General features: G+C 39.3%; 1 protein-coding gene across 1 annotated transcript in view; it reads right to left on the bottom strand.

The window, feature by feature from the left end:
• LOC127655232 (5-hydroxytryptamine receptor 2A-like) overlaps positions 1 to 18000 on the bottom strand; it is a 37139-nt gene extending 19139 nt beyond the window's left edge. The window contains exon 1 of the mRNA XM_052142911.1: positions 17199 to 18000. Coding sequence (XP_051998871.1) covers positions 17199 to 17652 — 454 coding nt within the window. The 5' untranslated portion in view covers positions 17653 to 18000. The remainder of the gene's footprint in view (positions 1 to 17198) is intronic.
• Between the last annotated feature and the right edge of the window lie 5878 nt (positions 18001 to 23878).

The raw sequence follows: 23878 nt of genomic DNA, 5'->3' as shown, positions 1-23878 counted from the left end.
GGCAGGTGCTTTCTTATGAAAGCAACCTAAGAAAGGTTTTGTGTTGCTGGCAAAAAATGAAAATCAAGCACATAAGCAAAGCCAAAGGTGGCAATCAAAATAAAGAAATGTGTCTTTCAAGGGAAGAGGAAATTAGGTATAATAATAGAAGAAATGGGAAAAAGGAAAACAGATTTGAGGAGGAACCGGCAGGAAACGGGATGAAATGAGTGAGAAAGTGCTGAGAGAGAGAGGAAGTGAAGAGAACATTGGTCATGTATAGTGTGATGTGTGTGTATGAATGCACAGAGCTTATCTGCAAAGAAATATGATAAGGACCACCAATCACCACCAAAACAAAGATCAAACACACTCACTTCAACATCAAAACGCATCATCAGAATTCACCTAGGATTTGTTCAATACATTTATGTCCAAAGAGGTCTATTATATCCTGGGAAAGCTCTGTCAGGATTTCCATTCATCTAAACAGCAGTTGCTCAGCGGGCATTGACAGAAGTATCTGCCATCTTTTCTCATGGGCACTCATCCAGGCATATTTAAAACAATCATACAATAATACTCTACTGAAGCAATAAGCCAAGACAGGCCATGCTATATTGTAAATATAGTCACTTCACTTACGACATGCCTAACAACACTGTCGCTATATTCACAATATGGCACAACCTCAATTGCCTTATTGCTTTTATTAAACGGTCACAACACAATAAAATATTAAGGACACAAATTTTCATTAATTAAAATCATTAAATGTCATCCTTACGCCAGAAAATATTGTCCCTGGCATTAAACAGTAAACAACGTTGCTAGGCAACAAGAATAACCATCAGCTATGGGCAGGGCCTTAGCAAGGAATTTGTATAAGCTCATTTCAGCTCCACACAAGTAAACAGGTGCCATCATCCTGATGACTGTTTGACGTTCCAAAAGTCATATTTAGGCAGCATAAAAGTAATCCACACAACTCCAGACGATCAATTAATGTCATCTGAAGCAAATCAATAGCTTAGGTCGATATTTAAAAAGTTTTTAACTTAAATCGTTACTTTCAGCAAAGGCTGGGATGGTGTTTGAAAAGTTTCCGACTCCTTGCGTGACGTTCCTTCCTCTGTTGTGAGCAAAACACGCGTTTCCGACTTCTTGCGTGACGTTCCTTCCTCTGTTGTGAGCAAAGAGGGCGTTTCCGACTTCTTGCGTGACGTTCCTTCCTCTGTTGTGAGCAAAGCACGCGTTTCCGACTTCTTGCGTGACGTTCCTTCCTCTGTTGTGAGCAAAGAGGGCGTTTCCGACTTCTTGCGTGACGTTCCTTCCTCTGTTGTGAGCAAAGAGGGCGTTTCCGACTTCTTGCGTGATGTTCCTTCCTCTGTTGTGAGCAAAACACGCGTTTCCGACTTCTTGCGTGACGTTCCTTCCTCTGTTGTGAGCAAAGCACGCGTTTCCGACTTCTTGCGTGACGTTCCTTCCTCTGTTGTGAGCAAAGCACGCGTTTCCGACTTCTTGCGTGACGTTCCTTCCACTGTTGTGAGCAAAGTACGCGTTTCCGACTTCTTGAGTGACGTTCCTTCCTCTGTTGTGAGCAAAACACGCGTTTCCGACTTCTTGCGTTAAGTTCCTTCCTCTGTTGTGAGCAAAACACGCGTTTCCGACTACTTGCGTGACGTTCCTTCCAAACAACGTTGCTAGGCAACAAGAATAACCATCAGCTATGGGCAGGGCCTTAGCAAGGAATTTGTATAAGCTCATTTCAGCTCCACACAAGTAAACAGGTGCCATCATCCTGATGACTGTTTGACGTTCCAAAAGTCATATTTAGGCAGCATAAAAGTAATCCACACAACTCCAGACGATCAATTAATGTCATCTGAAGCAAATCAATAGCTTAGGTCGATATTTAAAAAGTTTTTAACTTAAATCGTTACTTTCAGCAAAGGCTGGGATGGTGTTTGAAAAGTTTCCGACTCCTTGCGTGACGTTCCTTCCTCTGTTGTGAGCAAAGAGGGCGTTTCCGACTTCTTGCGTGATGTTCCTTCCTCTGTTGTGAGCAAAACACGCGTTTCCGACTTCTTGCGTGACGTTCCTTCCTCTGTTGTGAGCAAAGCACGCGTTTCCGACTTCTTGCGTGACGTTCCTTCCTCTGTTGTGAGCAAAGCGGGCGTTTCCGACTTCTTGCGTGACGTTCCTTCCTCTGTTGTGAGCAAAGCGGGCGTTTCCGACTTCTTGCGTGACGTTCCTTCCTCTGTTGTGAGCAAAGCACGCGTTTCCGACTTCTTGCGTGAAGTTCCTTCCTCTGTTGTGAGCAAAGCACGCGATTCCGACTTCTTGCGTGACGTTCCTTCCTCTGTCGTGAGCAAAGCGGGCGTTTCCGACTTCTTGCGTGACGTTCCTTCCTCTGTTGTGAGCAAAACACGCGTTTCCGACTTCTTGCGTTAAGTTCCTTCCTCTGTCGTGAGCAAAGCGGGCGTTTCCGACTTCTTGCGTGACGTTCCTTCCTCTGTTGTGAGCAAAGCACGCGTTTCCGACTTCTTGCGTGACGTTCCTTCCTCTGTTGTGAGCAAAGCGGGCGTTTCCGACTTCTTGCGTGACGTTCCTTCCTCTGTTGTGAGCAAAGCGGGCGTTTCCGACTTCTTGCGTGACGTTCCTTCCTCTGTTGTGAGCAAAGCACGCGATTCCGACTTCTTGCGTGACGTTCCTTCCTCTGTTGTGAGCAAAGCGGGCGTTTCCGACTTCTTGCGTGACGTTCCTTCCTCTGTTGTGAGCAAAGTGGGCGTTTCCGACTTCTTGCGTGACGTTCCTTCCTCTGTTGTGAGCAAAGCACGCGTTTCCGACTTCTTGCGTGACGTTCCTTCCACTGTTGTGAGCAAAGTACGCGTTTCCGACTTCTTGAGTGACGTTCCTTCCTCTGTTGTGAGCAAAACACGCGTTTCCGACTTCTTGCGTTAAGTTCCTTCCTCTGTCGTGAGCAAAGCGGGCGTTTCCGACTTCTTGCGTGACGTTCCTTCCTCTGTTGTGAGCAAAGCGGGCGTTTCCGACTTCTTGCGTGACGTTCCTTCCTCTGTTGTGAGCAAAGCGGGCGTTTCCGACTTCTTGCGTGACGTTCCTTCCTCTGTTGTGAGCAAAGCACGCGTTTCCGACTTCTTGCGTGACGTTCCTTCCACTGTTGTGAGCAAAACACGCGTTTCCGACTTCTTGCGTTAAGTTCCTTCCTCTGTTGTGAGCAAAGCGGGCGTTTCCGACTTCTTGCGTGACGTTCCTTCCTCTGTTGTGAGCAAAGCGGGCGTTTCCGACTTCTTGCGTGACGTTCCTTCCTCTGTTGTGAGCAAAGCGGGCGTTTCCGACTTCTTGCGTGACGTTCCTTCCTCTGTTGTGAGCAAAGCACGCTTTTCCGACTTCTTGCGTGACGTTCCTTCCTCTGTTGTGAGCAAAGTGGGCGTTTCCGACTTCTTGCGTGACGTTCCTTCCTCTGTTGTGAGCAAAGCACGCGTTTCCGACTTCTTGCGTGACGTTCCTTCCACTGTTGTGAGCAAAGTACGCGTTTCCAACTTCTTGAGTGACGTTCCTTCCTCTGTTGTGAGCAAAACACGCGTTTCCGACTTCTTGCGTGAAGTTCCTTCCTCTGTCGTGAGCAAAGCGGGCGTTTCCGACTTCTTGCGTGACGTTCCTTCCTCTGTTGTGAGCAAAGCGGGCGTTTCCGACTTCTTGCGTGACGTTCCTTCCTCTGTTGTGAGCAAAGCGGGCGTTTCCGACTTCTTGCGTGACGTTCCTTCCTCTGTTGTGAGCAAAGCACGCGTTTCCGACTTCTTGCGTGGCGTTCCTTCCTCTTTTGGAAGCAAAGCACGCGTTTCCGACTTCTTGCGTGGCGTTCCTTCCTCTTTTGGAAGCAAAGCACGCGTTTCAGATTTCTTGTGTGACGTTCCTTCCTCTGTTGTAAGCAAAGTTTAAAAATAAAGTTTTTATTATCTATTTTTTTTTTACACAAACCTATCGAATTTGCTTCAGATGACATTAATTGAATGACTGGAGTCATGTGGATTACTTTTATGCTGCCTAAATATTCCTTTTGGTCCGTCAAACAGCCATCATCTAGAAGTGACGGCACTATAGAGACCTTTTTTACCATTTTTAGAAATGCAATACTTTACCCACTAAGAATATATGCCAATGTGGGTGAAAACACTGGAGACAGGAAACTGAAAACAGGCGAATCGTGGAACACTATAATATAATATAATGCAAAATAAGCGATAAAACTGTTGAAAAAAAAAGAAATCGTCAGAATGCACGGCTATTTTTAATCGACCGTCACTGTGGAAAGATGCTTTTTGGGTCCACACATGGTGTTGTTATTACTACCAGCAGGGGCTAACTGTGACAAAACTTGACCCCTGGAGTTTGCCACCCAAGCAGAGTCACACATTTGCTGTTGTTTCCCTGCATGCTCTTTGTTTCCTGCACTTTTTCAAAGTGAGATACGTCTGTGACTGTTATAAACATTCAAGGATCTATTCAACATTGAAAACTTTCTTTGCAGAATAAAACATCAGTTTCAGTCGGCAGTATGACAAATGCACACAGCAGCACAACTGTGAGTAAATAACATTATCATAGCTTTGAAGAGCTCCCACGCGCTTCTGCTTTTACCATCTAGAGTCACAGTTGCTAAAGATAGATGTGTTTTACTAGGAACATAAAAATGCAGATAGGCCTCACACATAAACACATGCAGTATTATCTATGTGACAGTATAAAGGCTGCAACTACTGTATGGGCTTGGGGGATGCAGATCTTATGATGAGACATGAGAGGATATTAAGAAGGTCCGGGTGTGCGTTTGATGTAGCGGTATGCATCATGGCATAAATCAAAATCAAAGTCTTGCTGAAGGCTTCAAAATCAAATCAAACACAGGGACATAGGAAAGAGGAAAATATAGAATTGAAAGAATAAAAAGGTCAATCATGGCAGAGTAGAATAGGTGCTTATGAATTGACTTGGAGAGATAACGAACATTTTCTTTTTCCTCTCTACCAGCTGTGGCTTTCATTCAATCAGGCTCAAAGTGAAGATACTGCTAATCAATAATCCATTATTGCAAAATTGCTGTATGTATTTGTGTCTACGAGGTGCTGTAAATGTGTGTTTGCACTTGTGACTGAAAGGGGGAGTGAGACATAGAGGAACAGAGTCTAATTTTAAAACCCTCAAGACTGTTGTTCTAATTTGAGTTGCCATTATTGTGAGCTCAGTGGAGCCCCTAATTACTCAAGGCATAATCGTCAATCAACTTGCCTAAGCCCCTTAAATCTGTGGAGTTTTCCTGCCTGTGCCTCAAATGAAAGGCAAAAGTTATCTGGTCACGCAGGATAATTGCCTGATTTTTGGTGTGTGTGTGTGTGTGTGCACGTGTGTGTGTGTGTGTATGTGTGTGTGTGTGAGCGTGTATTTATCACTTTGTGGGGACCAAATGTCCCCATAAGGATAGTAAAACCCAAAATTTTTGACCTTGTGGGGACATTTTGTCGGTCCCCATGAGGAAAACAGCTTATAAATCATACTAAATTATGTTTTTTGAAAATGTAAAAATGCAGAAAGTTTTCTGTGAGGGTTAGGTTTAGGGGTAGGGTTAGGTTTAGGGGATAGAATATAAAGTTTGTACAGTATAAAAACCATTATGTCTATGGAAAGTCCCCATAAAACATGGAAACACTACAAGTGTGTGTGTGCGTGTGTGTGCTTGAGCATGTCTGTGTGCGCAGGCATGTGTGTGCTTGAGCGTTTGCGCGTGCATGTGCCTGTTATTTTTCACATATCCCAGCTAAGCTGGGGTCAGAGTGCAGGGTCAGCCATGATATGGCACCCCTGGAGCAGATATGTTCAACGGCCTTGCTCAAGGGCCCAACAGTGATGTCTTGGTGGTGTTGGGGCTTGAACCCCTGACCTTCTGGTCAGTAACCCAGAGCCTTAACCACTGAGCCACCACTGCCCTTTATTACTATATGTTGAAAGTAATACTAACCAAGATTAATACATGCTGTAAAATATTATTCATTGTTAGTTCATGTTAACTAATAGTGTTTAAAGTGTTACCCAATACTTTAAAACAGGTTTCTTGAATACTCCCCCATCTTCCATTTGTCTGGATCATTTGCAGAGGTTTAATGCATGCAGACAATAAAGTGGATTTGCTGTGTGTGTTTGTGTGTGTGTTTGTGTGTGTGTGTGTTTGTGTGTGTGGTTGTGTGTGTGCGCACGCGTGTGCTGCCTGATCATGTTAAATTAGCTTCCTGCTTTGTCTTCTTAACTGACACAGGTGAAGAAGAAAGAGGAAACACCTGAAGAACTTCCACCAAAGACTCACACTCTCTCAGTCTGTCTCTCTCTCTCTCTCTCACTGTCTCTCTCTCTCGCGCTCTCTCTCTCTCTCTCTCTCTCTCTTCAATCCAGCTGTGCTCAGAGAATGATCATTGGCTTGAGGAGCACCAGAATCTGCTAGCTCCGCACTCAGACAGAGAGAGTGAGGGGGAGAGATAGTCAAAGCGCACGCTTGACTATCAGGTCATCCAGCTCATAAAATCTGTTGTGATCCGACAACGAGAAGAGAGAGAAGAAAGAAGACTTCATGCAATTGAGAGAACAGTATGCAACATTTGCTTAAGATGTAGTTAACAGTGAAGGAGGCGGAGAAACTAGAGAACACTATGGGGCTAAATTTGAGAATTATTTTAATATTTTTAGGTTGAATTTGATTCATAGATGTACAAAAAACTATTTAAAGCTGTATAACATCCAGAAAGTCTTAAGGTGAAAGGTCACAATTGGTTATTTCTAGTTATGTTATTTCTGTTAAAGAATTATTCACAAAAATAAATGTTCTATTTAATTTTTGTTTTTATTTTGATGGTCTTGACAAAGTTACCATTGGGCCTAGGGCACCATGTAAGATGCCACTGTTCGCCGGACACACTGAAAAGGAGATGTTTTAATTCATATTTTAATAAAATGATGTTTTTTTCTCTCTAACCAATTCCAAATTCATATCGAGCCACATGGACTGCTTTTTGATACATTTGGGTATGATGGTAACCCCATGCCACCCCCCAATGTTAAAGCCAAAACTACTTCCTTGGTTTCGTACAATATAAGCATCTTACAAGTTTGGAACGATATGAAGGTGAAAAAATTGTGACAGATTTTAAATTTTTGGGTGTAACTATTACCAAGGGGGTCACTTTGTTTTAAAAAGCGGTGGGGACAATTTGGGGGAGGGGGTGACTTCAAGAAGTGTCGAAACTCATGAATATTAACTAGGTTGTGTGCAGAAAGTTTCAAATAATATTTTTCTGTTTTGATAAATAGTCATTCCTGATAATTAATTGAAGCACTCCAAGAAATATTTCCCATGATTCATTTGATAAGTTGATCTAAGGTGGCCCAGTAGTGCACAACACAACGAAATTCAAAAAGCAAACATAAGTTCACAACACAACGGAAACAAGCCACAACACAACGAAATAGCCACAACACAACGGAAATGATCCCGACCACTAGGGGGCAGCGTCGGCACTAAAAAGCCGATATTTCACACACACACACACACACACACACACACACACACACACACAGTGTCAAACTCGGAGGAGAGGAGAGGAAAAACACATGTGAAAACAAAGCAAAAGCAGGAAAATGAGTCGGAAGCACAGCAGCATTTGGAACCACTTTAATGATGTGGACAATGTTAAAGCACAGTGTAGAATTTGCCAAAAAAAATATCGCATAAAGCCGGTTCTACGCACAACCTACACCGGCATATGCGAACTGTGCACCCAACTGTGAAGCTAGCGGAGTTTCGAGAAACAGCTTTTTCTTTAATATGGGTTCTATTATGTTCAGATTGTATTTGTTTTCAATGTTGTTTCTATACATTAAAAAGTTCTAATGCAAATGCTTAATAGTATTATTTTTTTCATAACAAATCAATGCATTTTTAAAGAAATTGTGAGACATTGCGAGTATGATTTCATTTAATAATTGAATTAGAATTGTTTTCACACCTATCATAGAGAAAACATTTTTTTTTTAAAGAGCCGTTTGTGAGCCAAAAGAGCCGGCTCTTTTCAGTGAGCTGAGTCAAACGAGCCGACTCACGAAAAAGAGCCGGATTGCCCATCACTAATGCAGACCGCCAGCGATAACACATGGGAGATTGAGAGCAATTTACCGTTTCCGGAGACCACCTGTCCCCCTAGTGGTCGGGAGCATTTCCGTTGTGTTGTGGCTATTCCGTTGTGTTGTGGCTATTTCGTTGTGTTGTGGCTTGTTTCCGTTGTGTTGTGAACTTATGTTTGCTTTTTGAATTTCGTTGTGTTGTGCACTACTGGGCCACCGTATTGATCCGCACCTGACACTGTCAGTATTGGGATTTAGTCCGTCAGTGGATAAATACAGTACATGGACCAGTACGCCTCTAGTATAAGGAGTTCCGGGTTCTCATCGACCCTAATGTAACTTTTTAATTTAATGAACGAAAACTGCATCTGTACGTCAGTGGATTTCCAAAAGTGGTGGTGTCACAATCGTCAAAAAGTGCCTAAAGTGAATATCTATGAATAAATACACACACAAACAAATGATACATCTTAACAAAGACTTGACTCTAGAAAATCAACAAGTGCATTGCATTTATTCAGTAAGCATCGATTTGATCTGGATGCCGAAGTAATGACCACTGAGAGGGCATGATTACATGCGTCAGTGTAAGACGTTTGACTGAGGCAGGGAGGAATCTCTCTTTAAGTGGCATGAGAAGTGTGTCCGAGTGTGTGTGTTCGTGTCCGTGGATGATTACAATACTGCTGGCTCACCCCCTTTTCCCTGACCCTTCCTGAACTCATCCTCTGCCTCGTTAAACAGCCCTGAATCTATCAGACTAATTAATCGCCCTCTCCCATCCACACACACCTTTCACTCTGTGGCTTCATCTCTTGATTATCCAGCAAACATCCCAAAATGGTTCAATTTGACTTACATTTGCAGAAACATAAACATTTTCATATGTTCTTTAATTAATGAGGCGACATTCACACATTCTGTGTTTTGGATTGACATTCATTTAATACAGTAGGTGTGAATCTCTAAATATCATGTTCATACAACAGCTGACGGGACTGTCCTAAACTCACGATCGACGTAAATAGCGCCTGCAACCATAGCGACAGAGACCTGAGCATTCGGGTTGCATTGTTTCCTGAAAATTCAGTCTACAAACTTAAATGTGTTCAGTGTTTTAAACAGGACTGACAACTGCATTCTGCTGTTATGTGAACATTTATTATTCCTATAAATAGAACCTGATGATGGTCTTCCACAACCGTCCTACAGATATTACACCCCTCAAGATCTATAATGCAGATGTATTAATGTGCCTAATCTTATGACTAAGGTATGAGTGCTTGAAGAGGCAACGCCCTAATGAGAATGAAATGAATGATACATTTCTGTCTCTATGTAGATTCTTGTCATTAGCCCTTCATGCTGCTCATTAAGTCACTCCTTTCTTTTTAGTCAATGAGCACCGTGGCAACCCAGAGTCCACCTGTGGCACAGAACCATCTTTAACGGCCGCTATTGAGCTTTGAGTGTTGCTCTGGAACACTCTATCGTCATGGTGACATGATGTGGCAGGAGATTATGCCAGAACTCCGCTGTTGAGATTGAGGGGTTTAGAGCATCAAGGGGAAATTAGTGTCTGTGTGTATTCTGATCCCCTTTATTTTGGCTTTTCTAACTGTCACTCATTCCTAAGCAACGGAAAAATAAACAAACAAATGAGGAAGATTGAAGAGGAAAAGGCAACAAGAATATAAGAGAGGCGACAATGAAAATCTGACCGTTTTAAGATTGTAGTCGGCCCCTAGATTTGGACCTGGCATATGAAATAATTGTCCAAAAATTATAATTTTTGGACATTAAACAGTTTTTAGTATCATTAGACAAACAATCAAAATAAATCATAAAAAAATAATAATAATAATAATAATTTTTATAATTTTTGATAAATTAGGCCAGGGGTGCCCACACTTTTTTGTGTGATGATCTACTTTTAAATGACCAACTCAATAAGATCTACCAACTAAAAAAAACACAGTTTCATTTAAAATAAGAAAATGCTTGATGGGACTACTGCATGTATCCCTACATGGAATTCATCTTCTAATTAATAAAAAAATATATAATAAAGTTCAATGTTGATATCATTCCGTTTTAAATCTTTAAACCCAAAACACCTACAGCACAATATAAACAATAGCCAGGGCATTTACCTTATTCTGATGACGAGTAAATATTGACCAGGCGAGGTTTTCTTTATTCAGTTGCCATGACGACTAGGTTTGCGCATGACAGTTTTGCCTAATATGCGCAGTAGCATCGCAATTTCGCGCTCTGCAATTTCGCGCGCTATTCTCAGAAGTCCTTGGAAGCGCGAACCTAGTTGTCATGGCAACTGAATAAACAAAACCTCGCCTGGTCAATATTTACTCGTCAAGTGCAATTCAGACAGAAACTAAAAGAAGGAAAGACATTATATTTATTTTATTAAAATTTAACCAAAGTACATTTACATTTTGTGCGATCTACCAGTATTACCTTTGTGATCGACTGGTAGATCACGATCGACGTATTGGGCACCCCTGCGTTAGGCTTTAAAGATAATTTTTGTTTAGGACATTTAAATTAGTTTTTTCTTAGCCCATACAAGCTACAGTGGTACATCTTTGGGTATTATCAGAGGGCTCCCTGGCTTTTTCAGAGATACCAAATGTTTGAGAGTTTGATCATGACAACTTCCTCTCCTTGGTCTATAAAAATAAAAGAAAATGAGATCTTTATAATGATAGAGCGGGCTGTATGTATGAAAATACACAGAAATATGAGTTAACACTTTAAATGTATCTCATAAAATGTATACTACGCCTGAAAGAGGCTCTGTGACTTCTGTTGTTGTTGTTGTGGGCATGAATGGTATGAGAGATATACCTCAAAATCCTACTGTATCATATGTGATACATGCATTTCAAAGGGGTGTTTTCAATAAAATAATATTCAAAATTTGAACCAAGCACAAGTCGTTTATATTCAGAACATTTTAAAATATCAGTAACAATATAATCATTACTGTCACTTTTACTTTATTAGAATAAGCTGTCATTAATCCCAACATAAGAGTCAATTTTTGCGCAAGTCAGCTGCCATTTTAAATAGATCGATATAAACATTGAAACACTTATAACCTATAAATGGTGCCATAAACATGTGAAATTTAACATATGTTGTTTAGCACATTAACATGAACAGAGAGTGAAATAGGAGCTGTCAAACATTGTGTATCATATTTTATATGGTTAAAATGTGAATGATTTCTGATGGATTTCATTTATTTTTAACTCTAAAGAAACAGTGAAAATTTTACAAACGGAGCAAATACATTATTATTATTATTATTATAAAACAGATATTTCAGATTCTCAATTTAGGTATTCAAGAAATATGTTGCAGTCTACTTACCCTCATGTTTTTCCGAACCCAAATGGCTTTCTTTCATCAGCATCAGTCACTATTCACTTTTACATTATAGAAATAAACACATGCAGTGAAGGTGAATGGTAATGGAGACGACTATGTCAGTCACTGACTAACATACCAACTTATTTTGTGTTCCACAGAAGAAAGAAATTCATACAAGTTTGGAATGACATGAAGGTGAGTAAATTATTTGAAGTTTCATTTTTGGCTGAACTATTCCTATAATGCTCCAGGCATCGCTTGACAACTGTAAACAGCCTGCAGTGAGATATAGGAACTGTATTATTTGCTGGAGTAATTGGTTGTTATTATTAGAAATTAACTATTTATGTAACTTGGTTTATTTTATCATATACGTAGCTGTTGTATCCACTTCGTGTTGTGCCTGTATACATTTTCACCTATTTGGATCAATGGTAAAAAATACAGGGTTATTTACTGAGTGGCACTAATAGGATTACCCATTGCGTGCTTCATCACAGCTGTAATGCGTCAGCACATAGGACTCAATGGGAGTTCCTCTCTGATTGTATCACCCCTGCTGCTGATATGATCCTTCTCTTCTGTATTAGTTTAAAGTATCCCTGTCCTCTCTCTCTCTCTCACTCTCTGTCATGTCTACCATCTCTCGTCTCCTCTGCAAGCTCTTCAGTCTTCTTTAAGCTGAGCGAAATGTGTCTGCGTATAAAAGTGATTCAGTGGAATTTTCATTGGTGTTTCTTCAATCCTTTGTTAGTCATCCTCGTGTTTCCAGAAAGTTCTCTCCACAGAGACGCTCCCTCAGAACAGGAGATATTGTAAAGAGGGAGAATGAAAGCGCTTATGTAAATGACAGATGAAATTAAAATCAGCTCTCTTGCACTTGAATACTTAAAGTGTTAACCCTGCTGTGAAAGACACCCCCCTTTTATTGGATAGTACAATGTTGAATTTAGAGGAAACGATTAAAACCCCCTGAGCACCAGCTTGGCCAATCTGGAAGATCAAATTAAACCAGCTAAGACCAACAAAGATACTCTTAACATTTTAAAACGTTGTTGGGTCACTTGTTATAGCGACACAAGTTTCCTTGAGATGATACACACAGTGTTTTTTCTCATTTTTATTTTTTTAAATCTTTAAATAAATCTTGAGAAGAGCATTCGATGGTGTTTCCAGAGACAGGGTAGCAGTTTCATGCAGGCTTCCATCGATATTGCAGTGCAGATCATAAAACCTTTGCAACCCATTAAACATTTTACACAAATTGTTCTACATTGTTCAACTGGGGCTTTGGGCCAGTGAAAATGATGAGTGGCTAATGACTTTGAAACACCAATAGCCACAGTGGCCGGTGAACCAAAATGTTAATGTCAAGCCCTGCTGGTCAAGCTGGGGGAAAAAAATCAGCAAATATTGTTCCTTGTTCATTGAAATAAACATATTTTACTTACAAAATTAAGTTAATTGTTTTGCAATAAAAAAATTTTTGTGGTAGGCCTATAGTAATATAGCAGAATTTTCTAATTTGAATAAGTTAGTTTAAGCATGAACTTAAAATATTTAAGTATATTTTACATTCAAACATTTACAAATGAATACTCTATCTAGCTCAGGGGTGCCCAATACGTCGATCGCGATCTACTAGTCGATCGCAAAGGCAATGCTGGTAGATCGCACAAAATTTAAATGTAGCTACTTTCGTAAAATTTTAATAAAAATAAATATAATGTCTTTCCTTCTTTTAGTTTCTGTCTGACTTGCATTTGACGAGTAAATATTGACCAGGCGAGGTTTTGTTTATTCAGTTGCCATGACAACTAGGTTTGCGCATAAGCGCCTTCCAAGGACTTCTGAGAACAGCGCGCGAAATTGCGACGCTACTGCCCGGATTAGGCAAAACTGTCATGCGCAAACCTAGTTGTCATGGCAACTGAATAAACAAAACCTCGCCTGGTCAATATTTACTCGTCATCAGAATAAGGTAAATGCCCTGGCTATTGTAATCTATTCTGCTGTAGGTGTTTTGGGTTTAGATTTAAAACGGAATGATATCAACATTGAACATTATTATATATTTTTTTATTAATTAGAAGATGAATTCCATGTAGGGATACATGCAGTAGTCCCAACAAGCATTTTCTTATTTTAAATGAAACTGTGTTTTTTTAGTTGGTAGATCTTATTGAGTTGGTCATTTAAAAGTAGATCATCACACAAAAAAGTGTGGGCACCCCTGATCTAGCTTATAAGTAAATATTATTTATGAATGTTTGTTATTTTTACAATGTGTCATCATGTGTTAATCGTGAAGCAGAAAACGTTGTCATGTTTATTTGCCATCAAGACCAGCCTGGACTAGTTCAAAGCTGTTTTTATCAGTAAGGATACACTACCCGCCAGCCTTCGTATGATGAGAGACATTTCTGTCGAATCACTATCTGTCCATCAAGAAATTCCCTTATTTACCACTAATTTATCTGATTTTGTGTACACACTGAATTTGAGTTTATTTACATTCAGTATTCTCCAGAATATCTGAGGTTTGCTTTGCTGGCACAGTGTAGACCAGCTGACTTCTGAATCGACCCATGATCAATTCAAAAGATACCCTAAATATCTTTAGATCAAGAGGGCACATAAACAGCTTATTGCAAAAAAATAAAAATAAAAGCTAGAAATGGACGCCTAAGCTGAGCAAAAAAAAAAAGAATGATAATCTTAAATAGTAAAACAGTATGTGGGCTTTTTCAAGCCCTCCTTATAAACAAGACTAGATCTTTACATTTTATAAAGAACGTTTGTGCGGGCTTGACTGTGGCGAAAACACGGGATTGCTCAGAAAAGTAGGAGTACAAGCCGTATGATTTGGGGTATCACTCGTGCCGCTAGAGCTGAACCACTTAGCGTAAGGAGTTGAGAACAAGTAGGCAAGCAGGCGACGTTAATTCAAAACAAGGTTTGTTTGCATTTAACTCAAGAATTCATTTTGCCTAAATGTCAGTGACCAAATGACTTAGTAAGAAACCTGGAATCACCTACATTGAGGGGACCAGCCAACAATTCCCACACGAAAAATGGCTCAAGAAACATGTTTAACAACGTCTTAATTAAAATATAAGGCATTTTCTGTGTGGGTTGGGGATTGGGTAAGAGGGAATAGAAAAATAGTAAAATTATATCAGCTTATGGAAAGTCTCCACTATGATAGACAAACAAACGTGTGAGAGAGAGATTGATAAAGAGAAAAGAGAGTGGCACAGACAGAGTATGACTCAACCATCCAACAAAAGGACAAAGAGTTTAATCAAGCGAATTAACAGACATAAGAAAAGGTGCATAGAAATGGAGCAAGTACAGCAATGACACATTTTATGTGCAACCAAATACAAAACAAAAGCACAAGCAGTCAGGAGACAAAGACGAGTTGCTTCATAAGAGTACAGCTGAAGTCTCTCTCTGACATCCAGTTAATTTTGAATAGCATTAGTCCAGAGTTTAACCAGAAGACAAATAATTAAACACTCACTAACAATCCTCCAAACATATCATCACCCATAATGAGTTCTTTTGTTTGTCCATTTACCAGAGGCATTTAATAAGCCGCAGAGGTCATTCTGCTTACAAATGCACACCTTGTAATGTGAATGAAGGTTTCTCTCATACACCTCATACACCTTCTTTTAAAGCCATTGGCTTTTGTATTAAACCGTATCATGCGTTTTCCATGTGTTTGGACTCATTATAAAATAATGAAGCAATTAAAATAATAAGCAATCGCACGCAGCCATCCTCTTGCAATAATTAATCATGTCAGTGTATACAAGACCACTAATGATCAATTAAGGCATCCACTATAAGTACAAAAATATCTACCATTTACCTTATATAAACACAACAGACAGATTGTGAATCAGAACAAAATTATGACCCAATGTGGAATACCTAAACATTACCATATATCTTAGATATGTCATTAATTATCAGCCTGATAGCTGTAACAACAACACAAACATTGAATGAGTAAAATCCTTATGTTATATAAAATATTAAAGGCAGATGCTATTTGCACCCTGGTTCAAATAAAGGTAGATGCTCTTAACACCCCAGTGCAAATAGTGTTTGCACCCTTAATTTAGTACTAACATACAACTATTGTTTAACCATAGTATCACCATAGCATTTTGTAGTATAATCATAGTATGGAGTGGTGGTGGTGGTGTAGTGGTCTAAAGCACATAACTGGTAATCTGGTAATCAGAAGGTTGCTGGTTCAATCCCCACAGCCACCACCATTGTGTCCTGTAGTAAGACACTTAACTCCAGGTTGCTCTGGGGGGATTGTCCCTGTAATAAGTGCTCTGTAAGTCACTTTGGATAAAAGTGTCTGCCAAATGCATAAATGTAAATATAAATGTAACCCCCAAATTAAACATGGTTACTATTTTAACACCTTATTACTTCCTAACACCGTTGTTAATTGCATCAAATCTATGGTTTCTGCCAAAACTACAATGTGTAACTACAATATATCTACTGTAAAACATTAGTACATAACATTATTATACAGTAAGTAGTATAAAAACAATTTAAGTGCGACAAACGCGGAATCGAACCCGATCAAAAAGGCACAGTCACGCTGGCATTATGCCCCACACCACAGAAGCAACACTAACAATGCAGTCTGTCAAACATTTCTATGTGTCCATTAGGCTATAGAGCCATGGGGGTTCCTCTGGATTTTCCAGTGGGTTTTTATAATGGAGTTTTTGTAATTGTGAGTAAAATAAGGTCTGTGGTAAACATTGCTTGACTATATACATGGACATTTTGTTCTACAACATAAATTACAATTTCATACCTCAAATGTGAATTTTGAAGCCACTGTGTGCTTTTATTTTATTTTTTAAGTATGTTGTTCAATACAGCTTTAAAATTCACATTTGAGGTATGAAAGTGTGTAATTTATGTTGTTGAACAAATCGTCCACCTATCGTCAAGCAATATGTACCACAGATCTTATTTTACTCATAAGTTCCAAAACTCTGTTATAAAAACCCATAGGAAAATCCCATTGGACCCATGGGGAATTCTCTTCCAGGTTTTTGGACTAAAAGCTGTACTGCTTTATTAAGGAGCAAATAGCCGTGCAGTGTGGCAGGTGTTTTTTACACATTGGTGCAAATAGTCACTCCGAACATTAAACTGAATGTCAGAATGGTACAGTGTAGAAAATGACCATAACATGCCACAAATATGTTGCATCAGTCATTTCAAACAATATGTTAGTTAACTTAGTCATCAGAAATGTCAGTACCATGTCCATAATACCATACACATAGACTACCTGTTAAAAGCTGATATAAACTGAACTGATATTACTGCAGTCATCAAGCTGTCTTGACATGATGAAAACACAAAATCCTGATTCATTTGCAAGAGTATGCAACAGTTCACCATTCAGTATCAAGTACTACTCTTAAAACCATTATTGTACATTTGAATACCATTGTCACTTGAGGATTGTCATGAGATTGATGATGTCACACTGTTCATAAACAAACAATTATCACTACAAATTGCTTATCAATCACGGCAGTACACACCAAACACCTTTCTCAAAACCAAAGCACACTCACCATACACAATGGTCACCATGGAGACTGGCATGACCAGCAGTCCCAGAAGCATATCTGCCACTGCCAGTGACATGAGGAAGTAATTAGTGGCATTTTGCAGCTTTCGTTCCAAATTGACAGCCATGATTACTAATATGTTCCCAGTAACTGTAACAATGACTACAACCAAAATAAGCAGCGCAGCCCAGTTTTTGCCAACTAACTCCTCTTGACTCGTCTCTCCGTTGCACCTGTGCCACGACAGCAGTTCTGTCCTTTCATTAGAAGTTCCACTGATTGATAGATTGGGAAAGAGAGACGCTTCAGTGTCAACCCAGCTTCTGTTACACCCAAACGAACTGTTATGGACCGCCTTGTCCAGCATGTTGTCTGGCCTGGGTGTCCAGGTGTCCGGGTCAAAGGGCATCAGGACTGAAGAGGTGACAAGTTTGGAAATGTTTGCATGCAAGTTCATGATGTCCCTTATTGACACTCGCAGACTCTCAAAATAAACAAAAGTTTGTTACCTCCAAAGTTCAATGAAAAGGTGTGATTTATACTTCTGATTCCCCCGGGCATCCTTCATGAAACTTGAATCCAGAGGTTTTCTTCAATGTGTCCTCTTTGACTGAAGAAAACACTCCTAAAGTCGTCCTGGAAACTTAGCCAGGGTTTTCCTTTGCTGTCATCAAAAGAGGCATAAAAACAGGAAAATGTAGAAGCTGAAATTCTGTTCCCATAATCCAAGCATTTTTGAAGGCGCAGTGTCTGTTCTCTCACTTGCGTGAAGTCTTCTTTCTTCTCTCTGTTCTCGTTGTCGGATCACAACAGATTTTATGAGCTGGATGACCTGATAGTCAAGCGTGCGCTCACTCTTTCTCTCCCCCTCACTCTCTCTGTCTGTGTGCGGAGCTAGCAGATTCTGGTGCTCCTCAAGCCAATGATCATTCTCTCAGCACAGCTGGATTGGAGAGAGAGAGAGAGAGAGAGAGAGGAGAGAGAGAGAGAGAGAGAGAGAGAGAGAGAGAGAGAGAGAGAGAGAAGTGTGAGTCAGGGGTTTGGTGGAAGTTCTTCAGGTGTTTTCTCTTTCTTCTGCACCTGTGTCGGCTATGAAGACAAAGCAGGGAGCTGATTTAACGTGACAGGCAGCGCGCGTGCACACACACACACAAACACGCACACACACCCACACACACACACACACACACACAGCTTAAGGCCCAAACAAAATGTGATTGATGAAAACAAACAAGCTTAGGAAAACATGTAGACAAAGATATAGACACACAAAGTGAAAACTTACTATGAGGAGATAACTCTCCTTCCAGGGTCACCTTTAGTACATATTCATAAAATAATAATAATAATAATAATAAAACTTAGAGGTAAGTGCACACAACGTAAACAAAAGTAACTACAGAAAAAAATTAGTAACAATAAAATGATATACAGTATTATTGCCAAAGCATTTATTTAGATTAAATAATAAAAAAGCAATAATATTAATAATATATTGATATAATAATAATAATAATACAATAATAACAAGTAATAATGAAAATGCAAATAAAAAGCCATTAATTCCTAGTAATGATGACATAAAACAAAGAACACAGCAAAATTAAGCAATTAATCAAATCTACATCAGTAATGCTAAAATACTCTCTCTCTCTCTCTCTCTCTCTCTCTCTCTCTCTCTCTCTCTCCCCTCCCACTCGTCCGCTTACATTTGAACTGCCTCATAACCCCAAGCGCTGAATCTTGTTTTCTATTTATTCCACATCTAACCTGGCAGTCATGTCTTTTAGAATAATGTGTTTATGTGTAAATATGCGTGTGTGGCATGCTTTTGCATTAGTGTGAAATGTACATGAGCATGTGTTTGTGTTTACAGTACAGATTAGACTCTGATCATTAAAGAACCCGTCAGATGTTGCTATCAATAGTTTACCACCAATTAGATCTCACCTTCTAAGGAGCACTGATATTTAGACATTCAATTATTACAGAAGACACCCGTTACAGACTCCCATGCAACAATATACTTCACAACAAAAAGAAGATTGAAATGATCTTTGAATTATTCTCCATACAGAAGAGGGATATTATGCGTTACATGCAATTCAATCAAACACTAAATGGTCTCCCGAAATGAATGTAATGAATAAATGTACAACCCCAATTTCAAAAAAGTTGGGACAGTATTAATAATGCCAATAAAAACAAAAAGGAGTGATTTGTAAATTAGATGAGATAATCACCCTTTGCTATATTCAAAGCACTACACCAAACATTACATGATGTTTTACCTTGTGAATTTCATTGTAATTCAAATCAGATGATTGCAACACGCTCCAAAGAAGTTGAGACAGGGGCAATTTAAGACTAATAACAATTTGAAGACTTCAAATAATAAGACATTGTGAAACAGGAGATGTTAAACAGGCAATCGTGTCATAGTATATAAGGAGCCTCCAAAAACAGCCGAGTCCTTCAAGAGCAAGGATCATTCCAGGCTTGTCAATTTGCCAACAGATGCTTCAGTAAACAATCCAGCACTCATAGAGCAATGTTCCCCAAAGACAAATTGGAAGGGTTTTGGCCATTTCACAATCTACAGTGCACAATATAGTTAAAAGATTCAAGGAATCTGGTCAAATCTCGGAGCGTAAAGGGCAAGACAAAACACTTCTGAATACACGTGATCTCTGATCCCTCAGACATAACTGTTGGATATCATAAACATGAGCTTGGGATTACTTTAGTAAACCTTTGTTAATCAACACCATCCACTGCTGCATCCACAGATGCAAGTTAAGACTTTACTATGTAAAGGAGAAGCCGTACATCATCACTGTCCAGAAGCACAGCTGACTTCTCTGGGCTCGGTCTCATCTTAGATGGAAAGTAGAACAGAGGAACTGTGTTTTTTGGTCCGATGAGTGCACATTTCAAGTAGTTTTTGAAAAACACTGCCGTCGTGTTCTCCGGTCCAAAGAGGAAAAGGACCATCCAAGCTGTTATCAGCGTCAGGTCCAAAAGCCAGTGTCTGTATGGTCCAGGGGTGTGTCAGTGCCCATGGCATGGGTAACGCGCACATCTGTGAGGGCACCAGGAATGCAGACAGATGTGTACAAATTTTGGAGCAGCATTTACTGCCATCCAGCACCGTCTTTTCCTGGGATGTCCTGGAATTTTCAGCAGGACAACTTCAAACCACATACTAGCTGAATAAGCAGAGAGTGTTGGTGCTAGATTGGCCTGCCTGCAGGCCTGACCATCTCTAAATGAGAATGTGTGGTGCATTATGAAGCGCACAATACGGCAACAAAGACCTTGTACAGTTGTACAGCTGAACACTTGCATAATGGATGAATGGAGAAATCAAACTTAAGTCTTCAGTGCCTAAATGCTTAATAAGTGTTATTAGAAGAAAAGGTGATTTTTCAGTTTAGTTTAGTGCTTTCAATATAGCAAAGGGTCAAAATAATTTACAAATCACTCCTTTTTGTTTTTACTAGCATTTTTCATACTATCCCAACTTTTTCAGAATTGGGGTTGTAGCCTTGAAATATTTAGTTTGCACTTGCTTCATAGTGGTATATCAGTGGTTATCTGTGGGCTGCTTGGAGAGTCATATTTAAAGATCTAAATGAGAGAAATATCTGAGGTAATCTGTGATTAAACATTCAAATTACAAACAACATTGATTTTACAGCCTGACGTCATAGAAGAGCCTTTTTAAGGTCCAGAAATAAAGAAGAAATGAAGAAAATCCAGCTATGTACGGGTCTTGAAAGAACCCACACAAGATTTTCTCATCAAACAACAGTAAGGAAATGGCCGCAGAGGTGCCAGCAAGTTACTGTAAAATTAACGGTGTCTTGCTGTTGCTGAAATTAACAGCCAGATCCTGTTTTTACAACTACAGTATACATCTGTAATTTAGCAGCATATAGCAGTAAAATGACATACTAACTACTGTTGTTGAAATTAACATCAATGTTCCCAGCATGCACTGTGGCATGAAGAAATTACTTAGATTTTCTACTATTTACTGGTTTATTTTGACATTGTTTTTGCTGTAGTCTAAGTTACTTGTAATTTAATGTTCAGCTTTTACATTTTACGTAAAATTATGTTTGTTAATTGTCACCATTGTTGCGTTTTGTATGACGAGAGTTGATATCTGTGCGTGTCTTGTCAACATGTGTTATGCTGTAAGTTCAAAAACATCAAACACTCAACTTGCTGATATCATTTTGCTGAAATATCCATCTACTGTTTTTGCTATTATGTGTAATGCATCACTATTGACACGAGTAGTACTGCTGTAAATGTAGAATCAGATATTCAGGCTGATCTTAAATTTAGTCTACCAAGTAGCACAGGGCAACAACTTGTGTTTTACTCAAACACTAATTGACTGTCTGGAAGAACATAATATAATAATATAGTCAGCTCAAGAGAACATTAATCACCATGATGGTGACTTCAAACAAAACAACTATTGTTAACTAAACAACAACACTAATAATACTAAGACTTCTATTAAGTCTGAATAAAAGCTTTTGTACCCGTTTGTTTTATTTTTATATTTTTAAAATGTTTGTAGCCCCAATGCATTGCCAAAGCATATATACTTATTCAAGCACAAAGGCTTATGGGCATTTCTCTTAGGGGTGTTATTTTACTGTGTACAGGTTGTTGTTTATTCATAAAAAATACACTGTTAATCCTGGCAACATTGTACATTTAATATGTACATTGCTTCAAAGGTTGATTTTTTATTTTACATTTACATTTATGCATTTGGCAGACGCTTTTATCCAAAGTGACTTACAGAGCCCTTATTACAGGGACAATCCCGAGTTAAGTGTCTTGCTCAAGGACACAATGGTGGTGGCTGTGGGGATTGAACCAGCAACCTTCTGATTACCAGTTATGTGCTTTAGCCCACTACGCCACCATCGCTCACTCACTTCTCATTAGACAGACAAGTGAAGGCTGATGTGAGATGATAAAGAACAGAGGAGTTGGCCTCTGTTAAAACTAACATTTTAATGGGAGGTTATACAATATACGTTTCAAAATGTCACTAGCTTTCGGCAAGATGATATCATAAATTTACATTTTCATTTTCCCCTAAAGCCTTGCATACAACAGCTATTTACTGCAAAACTAGTTAGTTAACAGTGAGCCTGCTCTTGATCTCCCAGAATGCAACATTTTTAACAGCAAACTATTGTATTTAAGAATCACGGTAGATTGTAAATTGGCCTTAAATTTGAACAAACCCAAAAACCCAGAACTTTATTTTGTATTGCTTGCCAAAAGAGAAAAAAAAGTAAAAGATGTAAAGAGACGCCTGTGGGCGGATTGATAGTAAAGTATCAATACTGATGTGGTATCAAGAATATCGTTCCTCACATAAAAATATCGATTCTGATGTTTTTTTATTTTTGTTTTTATTTGAATTTTTACAAGTGATATTATTATTTAGATTACATGAATATTAATGCATCTCATAAGCATCAAAGTGGAAAAAAATATTATTATATGAGCGAATTGTTGATTACTGGTATAAACAAACAATTAGATAAATAAATGTTACAAAATCTTGCTAAAATGCTGAAATACAGCAGAATACAGAGCATCCTCCTATAAATCTGGGGACCGATTATTGAACATCTTCATTGTAATAATATGAAGAATGTAAAAAAGTTCAAAAGATTGTTCTAGTGCAATTTATAACACAGTTAATAGTTTATATATATATACACTCACCTAAAGGATTATTAGGAACACCATACTAATACTGTGTTTGACCCCCTTTCGCCTTCAGAACTGCCTTAATTCTACGTGGCATTGATTCAACAAGGTGCTGAAAGCATTCTTTAGAAATGTTGGCCCATATTGATAGGATAGCATCTTGCAGTTGATGGAGATCTGTGGGATGCACATCCAGGGCACGAAGCTCCCGTTCCACCACGTCCCAAAGATGCTCTATTGGGTTGAGATCTGGTGACTGTGGGGGCCATTTTAGTACAGTGAACTCATTGTCATGTTCAAGAAACCAATTTGAAATGATTCGAGCTTTGTGACATGGTGCATTATCCTGCTGGAAGTAGCCATCAGAGGATGGGTACATGGTGGCCATAAAGGGATGGACATGGTCAGAAACAATGCTCAGGTAGGCCGTGGCATTTAAACGATGCCCAATTGGCACTAAGGGGCCTAAAGTGTGCCAAGAAAACATCCCCCACACCATTACACCACCACCACCAGCCTGCACAGTGGTAACAAGGCATGATGGATCCATGTTCTCATTCTGTTTACGCCAAATTCTGACTCTACCATCTGAATGTCTCAACAGAAATCGAGACTCATCAGACCAGGCAACATTTTTCTAGTCTTCAACTGTCGGGTCATAAACATAATGTTTTCAAGTTAATTTAGAAACACATCTTGGGATCTCTGGATCTGGGCTCCATCAAGCTGTGTTTGTACGCAAGAACATGTTCACATTTTGTGTTTTCTGCCCTTGGTAAGTGCAGTTTGTTCTCTGTTTGTGTAATCTCAGCTGTGCGTTGCCAGCTTGAGTTTCACTTACTGCCCTCTGGAGAAAACAGCTGGTTCTACAAGCTTGAATTGCTCGGTCCGTGGACATAATTAATTGCGTACATTTTTTATTACACGCT

This window comes from Xyrauchen texanus, chromosome 14, assembly GCF_025860055.1.
Source record: "Xyrauchen texanus isolate HMW12.3.18 chromosome 14, RBS_HiC_50CHRs, whole genome shotgun sequence".
NCBI classification, from domain to species: Eukaryota; Metazoa; Chordata; class Actinopteri; order Cypriniformes; family Catostomidae; genus Xyrauchen; species Xyrauchen texanus.
This window is presented reverse-complemented; position numbering and strand designations above follow the sequence as displayed.